At 41.1% G+C, this 12,264-nt stretch overlaps 1 protein-coding gene across 1 annotated transcript in view; it reads right to left on the reverse strand.

Annotated features, from left to right (window-relative positions):
- The window catches only part of LOC120493730 (exostosin-1), a 358,315-nt gene that overhangs the window by 65,834 nt on the left and 280,217 nt on the right, over positions 1 to 12,264 (reverse strand). The window contains exons 3-5 of the mRNA XM_039692526.2: positions 7,784 to 7,877; positions 3,274 to 3,381; positions 2,262 to 2,381 (exon numbers count right to left, since the gene is read on the reverse strand). Coding sequence (XP_039548460.2) covers positions 2,262 to 2,381; positions 3,274 to 3,381; positions 7,784 to 7,877 — 322 coding nt within the window. The remainder of the gene's footprint in view (positions 1 to 2,261; positions 2,382 to 3,273; positions 3,382 to 7,783; positions 7,878 to 12,264) is intronic.

Here is a 12,264-nt window from a genome sequence, read left to right on the forward strand (position 1 = left end):
TATATATACAATATTATGTATGATATATGAGATTTAACTATATTGCCAAAATTATTTGGAAAACCCCTCCAATTCAATCAATTCAGGTGTTCCAATCCCTTCCATGGCCACAGTTGTATAAAATCAAGCACATAGGCATGCAGACGCTTATACAACCATTTGTGAAAAAGTCAGTAGCTCTCAGGACCACAGTGAATTCAAGTGTGGTACCGTGATAGTCCATTCGTGAAATTTCCTCACAACTAAATATTCCACGGTAACTGTTAGTGGTATTATAACAAAGTGGAAACAATTGGGAACAACAGCAACTTAGCCATGAAGTGGTAGGCCACTTAAAATCACAGAGCGGGGTCAGTGCATGCTGAGGAGCACAGTGAGCAGAAGTTTCCAACTTTCTGCAGAGTCAATATGACCTCCAAACTTCGTGTGACCTTCAGATTAGCTCAAGAACAGTGCGTAGAGAGCTTCATGGAATGGATTTCTGGATCCCCTGGACTCTAGAGCAGTGTAGACGTGTTCTCTGGAGTGACGAATCATGCTTCTGTCTGGCAATCCAGTGGACGAGTCTGACTGCATTGTGCCAAGTTTAACGTTTGGTGGAGGGGGGATTATGGTGTGGGGTTGTTTTTCAGGGGTCGGGCTTGGATCCCCTTAGATCCGCTGAATGGAACTCTTAAAGCTTCAGCATACCAATACATTTTGGACAGTTTCTACTCCCAACTTTTTTGGAACAGTTTCCTTTTCCAACAAAGCAAGGTCTATGAAGACATGGATGAATGAGTTTGATGTGGAGGAGCTTGACTGGCCTGCACCTTAACCCAATAGAGAGCCTTTGGGATGAATTAGAGCAGAGACTGTGAGCCAGGCCTTCTCGTCCAGCATCAGTGCCTGACCTCACAAATGTGCTTCAAGAAGAATTGTCAAAAATTCCTATACACACTCCTAAACCTTTTGGAAAGCCTTCCCAGAAGAGTTGAAGCTGTTATATGTGTAAAGGGTGGGCCAACTCCATATATATGATGTATGAGATATGATATGTGATGTGTGATATGTGATATATGCTATGTATCTGTATGATATATGATTTGATACATGATATATGAAATATCTGTGATAGGATATGATATGATAAGATATGACTGAAAATATATGATGCAATATGATATATGATACAATTGTTTGATATTTTGTTGGGTCATCTTATGACTTCAAATGTAAAAAATCATTGTAGAACTATAACTATATGATATAATAAGGTTTCCAAAATCGTTATAACTCTAAGAGAATAGTTGAGTCCACAACACAACTACTTTTTTTCAGCTGATGATGGCCAATCAAAATCTGTCCTACTTTAAAGCATGTGTGGCTATTATGTCCCCTAAACATAACTGAAGTTGATGATGATATACTGTTATCATTATAGCGTTTTTTATTTTTATTTTTTATTATTGGTGTGAATGGGCCAGAATTTAGGACAAAAAGAGAACTAAAACACTTTCGAGATGCCGAGAGCTCCACATCCACGACTAAATTGGACTTGACAGAGCTTCACTTGACAGGGACACCGCTCTTTATTAGACAGGTGAGCAAATGTACATAAAACAATTCAATGTTAGAATATGTTATTCTAATGTTGATCTAGCTTACAGCTAGTCTCAAATAGCAAACAAACTGCTCAAATGCAGTTTAGTGTGATAGTGTAGACCATGTGAAACAGCGCTGCGTTACCTCACAAGTTTAATTTGTCCAATAAACTTGCCTGTGTGAGTATTAATTCAGCACTTACAGGAGTTCAGTAGAATGAAATGTCCTTTTTCCTAATAACCGCAGGTCTCACGTGTGATGTTGATATCTGTCTTTTATTAGCAATTGAACCCTGGTTCATATCACAGTCATGATAACATGTCATCCATAAACATTATTAAATCCATCAGCATGAAAGGAAGTCCCATCATTCTGCTTATCACTGCGTCATCAACCTACGCCTTTGTTATTGTAAGAGGTTTTATTTTAATTACATATAATGTAACAGTCAAAGGTTATTGACGAACAAATCTGTTGTTTTTTTGTGTGAAAGTCATTCAGGTTTGGAATGACATGAAGGGGAGTGAATGACAACAACATTTTAATTTTTTCAAACCATCCCACAAACCCACTGTACATACCACATCAACCAGCTGGCAGTCCCTCGTTCACACATTTTCCCCAGCATGACTCATTTGGACGAGGCAAATCTCTTTCTGCTGTATCTGAGGACTCACCTCTAATGTGGTTAAGACTATCTTTGTGACGGAGGAGAAGTAGGCGTCCCACAGGAACTGTGTCTGCTGCCGCAGTGCCAGGATTCTGTCAGAACTCACAGACCTGGTGATAGATGGAACCTGGAAGAGTGAGACAGAGCAAGATCTGCCTTCAATTGTGCTGTGTGCTTGTGCACTCAAGGATGCTTTAGTGGTTAGCCCAGGCTGTCTGTAATTCAAGTGTCAAGGTCTATATTGATAAGATTTGCAGCGATTAACAACTAAAATTCTACTCTGTACCTCACACAGAGCTATTGCATACAACCAGAGAGCACTTCCAATACAAGGCCATTTGGGCTATACTTGTTGCCATTTTTTTTTTTAATAAATGATTTTGATTACAATAAATAGACTCTACGTTTTGCGTTTTATATTTTTAAGAAATGGTTAAGGTTAGGTTTAGAGTTAACCTGCATTCAGTATATCAAATTTTGGGGTCCTAAATAAAAAAAAGTTAATATCCTGTCCTATTAATATTAATGTGAAATAAAACACAGTAATTGGTGAAATTTGTGTATGTGTGTGTGTGTGTGTGTGTGTGCGCAAGCCTAAAATGTCAGTTGTTACTATTCTGTACTGTACTGTTAAACCAGCAAAATCTTAAAATCAGATATTTTTAAACGTTAGAAGAGACCTTTTAGAAGAGGCAATTTTTTTGTTCTGTAATTTGGGGGAAATAGTGAATTGGCTTGATTACAGTAATTAAAAGGTCAGGGGAAAAGTGTGATACGATCACCCCTAAATAACATTTAAAAATCTGGATTAATAGATCCGATTGAGAATTTGAGCAAGATTTAATTAAAGCTCCCAGTGCAGTGAGTGGTCACTTTAGATGTGGGGCAAGCAGGAATGATGGAGAATTTTGTTTTACTGCTATGACTACTAGTACTAAGACTATGACGATGTGTTTGTGGAGTGTCTTGGGGTAATTGTGCACTAATGGTGTGATGTGAATGTGTATGTGTGTGTGTACCTGCAGCAATAATCTCTCATCTCCAATGATAGCCGCTTTACTCCAGTCAATGACCTCTGAGAAGGGCAGCTCCCATCCGTTACTCAGCAGCACAGGAATACAGGCCGCCTGTGAAACACACACACACATATCAAATCCTCACCCCTCTACACATTTGCCACCAATAACTGTACAACACTTTCACAGTGTTAATTTCAATCGATGAACTGTTGTCAAAATGTACACTGACACCTTCAAACAATGTCATTTTCTCTGTGGACTTTTTTTATATTTGCCAATAGCTTCTAAATCCTAAAATGTTCAGGAATTCTATTTTTTTTTCCGGCAACATTTTACTATACGGTTCCAACTTGTTAACATTAGTTAACTGCATTGCAAAAAAAAAAAAAAAATTCTAAAGCATTATTTATTGATCTTTACACTCTAAACAATACTAGGTTGTTTCAACCCAAATTTGAGTAAAACATAGACAAACCCAAATGCTGTGTTAAAAATGCAATTAAACAATTTACAGTTGAAAGTGAAAGTTGAAGTTTGGTTAAAATTTGAAATTACGTTTTTAACCCTACATTTGGTTTTGTCCATATTTTACCCAAATGTGGGTTCAAACAACCCAGCATTGTTTAGAGTGTGTATATATAACATTTTCGGCATTCCTTTTACCTTACCTATTTCCCAAATGAGTTTTCAGTAATTCCCATAGAGAGTAAAAGAAATGGACTCAGCGACCCCATAGAATTAAAAGTGAAACGTGCAGAGACTGAGAGTGTGAGTATTAGCTGTCCATGAGCAGCAGGATCAACTTTATGACTCTCCATGGGCTTCTCCCTTGACATTATTGGACGTTATGCCTCCACGCCCCGATTGTCATGAGCTTCACCCCTGTCTATGGTAATTTCTCAACCGTGCGACAGAGAGTTACATGGTTATGACGCAATCACTAGCCTCTTTTTTACAAAAACTGCTTCTACGGGGCCATAACGTAAGATACAAGGTCTTTTATACATTGTAGTTTCTTTAGAAATAAACAATGGACAAAAGTTATTTGCTGCCAAAGTGACGCCAAAATGAATGGGAGTCAATGGAATGCTAACAGTAGGTGAAGGCTTGCTAACCAATGGAGTCCCCCAGGGAAGCTTCAGCTTCATTTGTACTTTCCTGCATAAACCTAACAAATCGTGAACAACGTCTACTTTGACGTTGCTGAGGTGAGGCCTGGAAGAATTTGGTTCGTGTTGTTGACATGTCAATCTGCGAGGGTGCAGATTAGGGTCCAGGCCATAGACCATTTTTGGTCTATGGTCAGACCAGGAAAAGCTCCTTCACATAAACTGTCTGGAAATGATAGCGGTCGAGAACGCACTCTGGCACTTTTTCCCAGTCCGGATCTGTGGTGTCCTACCTGAACCGTCAGGGCGGATTCAGAACCATCAACCTCTGCGATCAGGCAGAACGCATACTAGTTTCTCAGTGCCACCTGAGCTCGCTAACAGCGACGTACATGCCAGGCCACCTGAACAACGGCCCAGACAAACTGTCCAGGGACAACGTTCCCCCAGCGGAATGGTCCCTGCACCCCCAAACAGTCCAGAAACTATGGTCCTATTCGGCAGAGCGGAAGTCGAACTTTTTGCGTCAGAAGACAACGCTCACTGCCCAGTATTCTTCTCGAAGCGAGGACGCGCTGACCCAGGACTGGCCCAGCCGCCCGCATTACGCCTTCCCACCTGTCTCACTACCACAGGTAATAAAGAGAATCAGGGAAACGCCACTCGGTGCTCCTCATAGTCCCACGTTGTGAGAATCAGACTTAGTTCCCAGAGCTTATGCAGCTGTCACAAGCGGCCGTTGTGGCATTCTCGGAACCACTGCACGGCCAATCATTAGGAAAAAATGAGCTGGCCATCCGCTTCCTAAGAGGAGCTAGAAGGATGAAACCTCTGCACCCCCATCGGTTCCTATACGGCATCTTTCTGTAGTCCTCGAGGTCTTGAAAGCTTTCTCTTTAGAGCGCAGGTCATTTCCCTATTGGCTCTGCCGAATGCGACACCAAACTCCTCTGCCCAGACAGAAAATTGAGATTCTACACTGTGCGCTCCACCTCTTTCAGACGCACGGAGCAGCTATTTGTCTTGTTTGGTGGGCGCACAAAAGGTCTCGCCGCCTCGAAACAGACACTGTCCAGATGGATAGTGGATGCTATTGTGGCTGCTTACACAACAAAATGCCTGCAATGCCCATTGGGTGTCAGGGCTCACTCCACTAGGGGCATGGCCTCATCGTGGGTGTGGTCCAGTGGGATTTCCATTCATGACATATGTGTGGCGGTGGGCTGGGCTTCCCCGTCCACCTTTGTCAGATTTTACAATCTGGAAGTTCCCACTCTGCAGGCAAAACTTCTGGCGATATAAGTGTGAAACAACACAACAGCTCTCCTGAGCTGCACTATTGGGTTGCTATTGCTTACACAAACCGTCGCCGCCACTCTGCTGTTCCCTCTGAGTGCTTATGTACATGTGCTGGCCTGCACTGCTGCTGGCCACCTACTATCCCCACTTATTAGGGCTCCCTGGGTTCCCCCTGGGCTCATGTAATGGATGCTTGGCGCGCACGGCATTGACAAAGTACAGGCATTCCGCGTACAGACGATAACATTGTAAAAATGATCCCCATTCACACAGATCCGCGAAAACGACAAAAAACGGTGGATTCTGCTGCTAAGCCATTAGATGCAATGAACCACTTTAAACTGAACACCTAATACGTATGTGCAGAACGTTAACGTCTTCAGAGATTCACATTTTTGAAACCTGTTTTCTAAAGTTTGCGATTTCAGGCACCCAAAATGACGTTGTTTCGTGAAGTTTTTAGTTGAAAATGGTGTCGTTTAAACAGCCTCTAAGACTCTAATATCTAACATTTATGAACCAATAACATTATAGATTTGTATAATTGACATTCAAGGAGGCAGGTCTGTGGGTTTAGCTTTGGGTGAGAAGGCCTTTAAATTCAAGACTGCATCTGACCGCCCAGCATTCAAAGGTGACAGTCATATGGAAGACTTAAGAAGGTTTGTGCCAGATATCAGGAGTGTGGCAGAGACCACCGCTTTGGTAATCCCACCTGACCTTTCACACAGACACCTTCCATCACACACGCACACACACACACGCATGACTTCTTTCACTCCATGTTTTTTTTTTTTTTTGTTTAATCGGGATGGTTGACAACACAAGGACTGCCCCACATGCATCAGCATCTAAAAGCCTTTTGATGTCTCTTATCAAAGTGCTCCCATCAGAGAGCACAACGCAGGGAGCCACTGCCTCACTCAACTGCTGGAGAGATGTGAAAAATAAGGAGGAAATTCAAACACCCTGTGTTTACCTCCCATATCTGACTGACAAATATCGGTTTTGACAGGCTAAAGATGTGACTAAAAAGAGTTTTCAGTGGAAGCATATGGACACTTTTTTATTATTATTAATCCACTTTTAGATTTTATGAAACTCTATACTTATTAGAAATGAAATAAGTAATTAAAAATATAAATAAAATAGAAATAATTCAAATAGAAATAAAATTCCTAATTTTAAAATAAAATAATTTTCAGTTGTGAGGATAATAAAAGAATCAAATCAGTTCCCAGAGCATCAGATCAGCATTTTGTAGGATTTCTGAAAGATCTTGTGACATCAAAGACAGTAAGTCTACATTTTAAAATGTATGTTTTAAAAGTGATCGGTACATACAGTATGTACATGAATAACTGTACCATACAAGCTCCATCATTCCAAGTTACCATTAATAATTAATCATATTAATTAATAATATCAATCATATTATGTATTATGCAAACTCTCTGTTCAACTTAGAATCCTCCATGTGTGGCATTGACAACTTCTGCATTCTGGCAGTCAGATATTAAGATATTGAGCTGAAGTTTCATCCCATGCTTTCTGCGTGACTACTCATACAGTAGGTGTTACTGGCTTATATGACACTTTTAACAAACTTAACAGTTCACAATACAAAATATTCTCAAACTTAGATTAAAATAGTTGCTTAGTAAGTATCGGGAACATGAACATATAATATAATGCACAAATGTTATGTGGTAGAGGCACTGAACTGTATTTTTTTCCTAATATATAAAAAAAGAAGTGATGCAAGTGGAGTTTCAGCTGCATAGTTGATTCTCCTGACGAACCTCAGAGAAAACAACTAATGAACCACACACACACACACAGAGAGAGAGAGAGAGAGAGAGAGAGAGAGAGAGAGATTTATTAATAGTTCCCTTCACCTCTCCTCTTCAATATAGGAATCTCTGGGTGTTTTTGAAAAGATGACAGAATGTCAATATCAATAACCCCTACGTCAGAGTAGTGTAACCTCAGGGCTCCAAACGGCAGAGCCCTAAAAACATCCAAATCAGTCAAAAACACCTGTTATGAAAGGAAGTATGCTGTGAAAGTGTTTTAGACAGGCAAACTTCAGTGTCACCTACCTGCAGGGCCTCTAGAAAGCGGAAGGACCCAAGCCTCCTGCCTCGAGGAACAAGGCAAAAACTGGAGTTGTGAAGCAGCTCCTGGTAATCAAACCTGTAGACACACACACATAAACACAAAAAAACAGAAAACATTAGAATCTGCTCTTTACAAAAATATAAAAAAGTTATATTTGTTAAACATTTGTTCCCTTTCGAAAGATAACTCACACTGTGACGATTGATACTAAGGGGATACCGGTGTATACTCAGGTGTGACCGGTGTCTGAAATTACTATCAAATCACGACAATCCTATTTACCGGAGACAGCCCATTAATCATTAACGTGTGACCTGGAAGCAGTGTTGTAGTACTCGAGACTCGGACTCGTCTCGGACTCGGTCTCGAGACCATATTTTAATGGTCTTGGTCTTGTCATGGACTCGTGTGCATTTGAACTCGGAATTGACTCGTACTCGAACATTTTTTTTTTAGGACTCAGACTTATTCCCGAGTCCACTCGAGTTCAATTCAAACTATTTTTCATGATTATTAATGTATGTTAATAAAATATTTCTTTAAATTGATTGACACATCCAGTGATTGGTGATTTTCTAGTGCGCAACTGCGCATGACAAATTGTAATAAAATTACTTTTAACACCACCTACTATGTGGCCTTTTTATCCTAAACTGATCATATTTTTTAAACTCTAAGTAAATTCAGTAAAAAAAAAAAAAAAGGATTTCTCTATAAATAAAAGTAAATTAGGTAATCAACCCTCACTGGTCTCGGTCTCGGACTCGACTCGGACTCGACTCTCTATGGACGCGGTCTTGACTCGGACTCAAATCTATCTGGTCTCGGTCTCGACTCGGACTCAAGTGAGGTGGTCTCGACTACAACACTGCCTGGAAGTACTGTATATAAGGGTGCCTTGCAAACATGATAATCATCTTTTCATCTTCAGGGACTGTTCTGTCTGTAAACGCTTGCAAATCAGGTAATTATGAAATGCACTGAGAAGGCTGAGTGCTTTTGGAAATGTGTAGGCCCGTGCTCAAGATATTTGACGCCAGGTGACACACAAAACTGGGTGTTTTCTGTCTAGGAAGGAAGAGCGCACACAGACAGGTCTCGAGGGAACTGTCTATGCAAACCGTGAGCGTTTTTCTTTGAGAACGCTCGGCTCTCGTCTGGCCCTCTTCTTGAGAGAAGAGGGTTTGGCTCTGGACCTCACGGCTCAGGTCAGGCTCATGCGACTAGCGTCATGGCGTTCCCAGATGGATGATTAAGGTTTTTCTATTAAAAAAAGAACATAGTGAGGCAGCGAGTGCCGTTCCGGACGAACAGGAGATGGCTGATGACGGGGGTGATAATCGGATAGATCCTGAACCTTCTCAGCCACCCTGCCCCGTGTATACTGAGCGTCGTTGGTGTTATGGAACGTGCCGCGGGCAGACTGCGGCTGCCTTGGCTGCGCATTGGGGGAGAAATCGCTCGCAATAAGAGAGGTTACTCCCGAGTCATAAACCACCAGCTCAGGTGAGCCTTCCACTTCTTCTTTATGTCCATATTGAGATCGCGATGACATGGAAGAACTCATATTCTGCCCGTATCCACCGACATCAGCAGGCTAGTCTCGTTGACGTTGAGGGCATAGGAGAGCGGACATGACACTGAGAGCTTCAACCCTGCCAGTTTGAATGGCAGAGCATACACATCAGCAGGTCAGTCCGGTGCTGCCCTGCACACCATGGTGGTGTTGCAGGTATGCCAGGCTGATCTGCTGAGGGATCTAGACCAGGGGGTGGGGCCCCTGAGGTGAGCCACACCACAGATCTAGCTCTCCGGGCCACCAAATAGACTGCTGCCTAGATCGGCCAGTTGATGGCGGCGATAGTGACCATGGAGAGATATCTGTGGTTGAACCTGGCCGACATTGGGAAGAAAGAGAAAGACTTTCTCCTCGATTCTCCTCAATTTGCTCGATACCCTCTGAGCTTTTTGGCAGCTCCGTGGAGGTGGTAGTTGGAAAGTTCAGAGAGGCGAAGGTGCACTCAGCTGCATTTAGGACCATGTATAACGCTGAGATCCGTATTCACGCTCAGACAGACCGTAGTCCGAGGACCGTAGACAGGGCCGAATTAAGGGCCAGTGTCACCTCTTGTGCTCCTCCTCCGTGAAGGAGTAGGTCGCAGAAAGAGGGATCTAAGGGAGGTGATCCAGTACAAACACATACAGGTGATGGATCACCTCTCCTGAGGGCGTAATTTTATCTTAGCCTTCTCCTCTCAGAGAAACTCCCCTCGCAGGCAAGGGTTGTAAGCGTTATGCTGAGTCATGCACTCCTGGATACGCCATCTCTGAGATCCAGGGAAAGTTGTTAACTGTCAGCTTTGGTGTCCCTCTGGTTGGTAGCCTTATCTAAAGGCATGTGTCCAGAGGCTCTGTCTTCGGACAGACAGGAATTTTCCCAGGCTGAAGTGTCTATGTAAGTGATACCAGCTCAGGCTTTCATGGTGGCATTTTGGGTGAGTATGTTCCCCTGAATAGTGATTGGCTGGGGCTCCTTCAGGTTCCCTAGCCACATTCTCTAGAAGGGACCTCTTCTAAAATTGAAGCAGTGGTCCTAGGCCCTTGAGCAGGACCAGGTAGGCCTTTCATTAAACAATTTTTGTTGAGGTTTTCCTGTGGAACGTATAGCTTGGGCTATGACCGTAGGGAATGCTGTCACTGACAGCCCAGTGAGTGGTTCTGGCATTTCATTTGAATTTGCTGGTTTTGCCAGTTGTGACTGCCAATGGGTATGCACTCCCCTTAGCATGGTGACGTTGGTATATTGTTCCCCTTAGCGTCAATCGACGCAGTGCTAGTTAACTTTTGAAAGGGTATGTCTGACTGCGTCTTTTCGCCATGCCTCAGGGCCTGCCTATCAAACAGTCGCTTCAGACGGAAAGGTGATTATCATGTTTGCAAGGCGCCCTTATATACTTCCAAGTCGCACGCTAATGATTCATGGGCTGTCGCTGGTCAATAGGGTTGCTGTGATCTGAAAGTAATTTCAGACATCCATGTATATAACACATTCCCAAATTCACAACACACAGGTAGGTTGACCGGTAAGATCAATCCCTAAATCACCAATCCGAAGCATGGACATGTCCATAGATATCATATATATATATATATTAGATACATCATAAACAATAAAATAATAGGCCAGTTTCTCTACCAGGGGTTGGGGCCCACTGGGGGCCTCAAGATAAAAAAAAAAACAAAACAAAACAGAGAAGTCAAAACAAATCTTAAAGCTAAAACAGCTAAAAATTAATTTTTAAAATATTGATTCACCTCATCAACAACAGTTTTTCTTTCTTTGAAGTGTGATTTTCTTTTTTTGTGAAAGTCATGGGGCCTTCGAATAATGTTGTGGACAAGGAAGAGATATCAACACTCAAAAAATGAATTTTGGCCTCTTGTTAAAATAATTAATTAAAATAAGCAAAAGTAACATGATTGTTTAATATTGTCACAACTTAATTTAATTGTGTTTAATCAACCGAATTCATTTGTGTGAAATCTACATGAATCATTGTTGTTGACCTCTAACTGGGCAGTGGATCTGTTGTTCCCAGCATGCTTTGCAAGGGACTGCATTAAGAGGGTCAATATATGGAAAAAGTGTTATTTTATGTGTTTTTCAGTAAATGGAAAGATGTTGTTAGTTAATGTTAGTGTTTTATGTTAAGTTATGTTAGAAACTTAGAGTACTTTCTGTAATGTTTTTGAATTTTGTGGTTACCATTATGCAGAAGAGTGGTGACTGTGTTTGGGTCAGTATTGTATTCAGACTCAATATTACACTGTATGTGCTTTAAACCTCCTGCTCAGGCTGTGGGTACTCAGTATGCACTATGCAGAAACCTCACTTGCAGTCCTGCACAAGTAATATGATATTATTATGTAAAAAATTGTTTAATTCAATTGAAAAAAACTAGAAGTGTTTATCTATAGAAGTGACCATAGAGTCAAAATAACTAAAATTATAATGTTAGTGAAATAAGGCAGTACAAAACTAAATGTAGTTAATCTGACACAACTTTATCTAGTAGCAATGACTAAATTAATTTAAATTCATACAACAAGATTACAACTAATTATTTCAAACTAATTTAAATTTGTTGGAAAAATGTAATTCAATTTCGTGGAAAACCTTTCCTTAATTTAATTAAGTTCTTTCAACAGATTATTTTTTTGAGTGCAGGGGACATGGAGCCTTTTTAAAATCACTGACACTATTAAATAAGGCTGTACCCAAACATAGTAAATAAGTTGAATCAACCTTAATGAATTAAGTTGACCCAACGCAAGTACAATAAGTTGGAATAACATAATTGCATAATACTGAAATTAAGCAAGTTAATCATGTGGAAATCCTTTCCATGATTTTTTTATGTTCATTCAAAGAGCTTTTTTTTAGTGATATTATATCACGTCA

This window comes from Pimephales promelas, chromosome 13, assembly GCF_988280905.1.
Source record: "Pimephales promelas chromosome 13, fPimPro1.hap1.1, whole genome shotgun sequence".
NCBI classification, from domain to species: domain Eukaryota; kingdom Metazoa; phylum Chordata; class Actinopteri; order Cypriniformes; family Leuciscidae; genus Pimephales; species Pimephales promelas.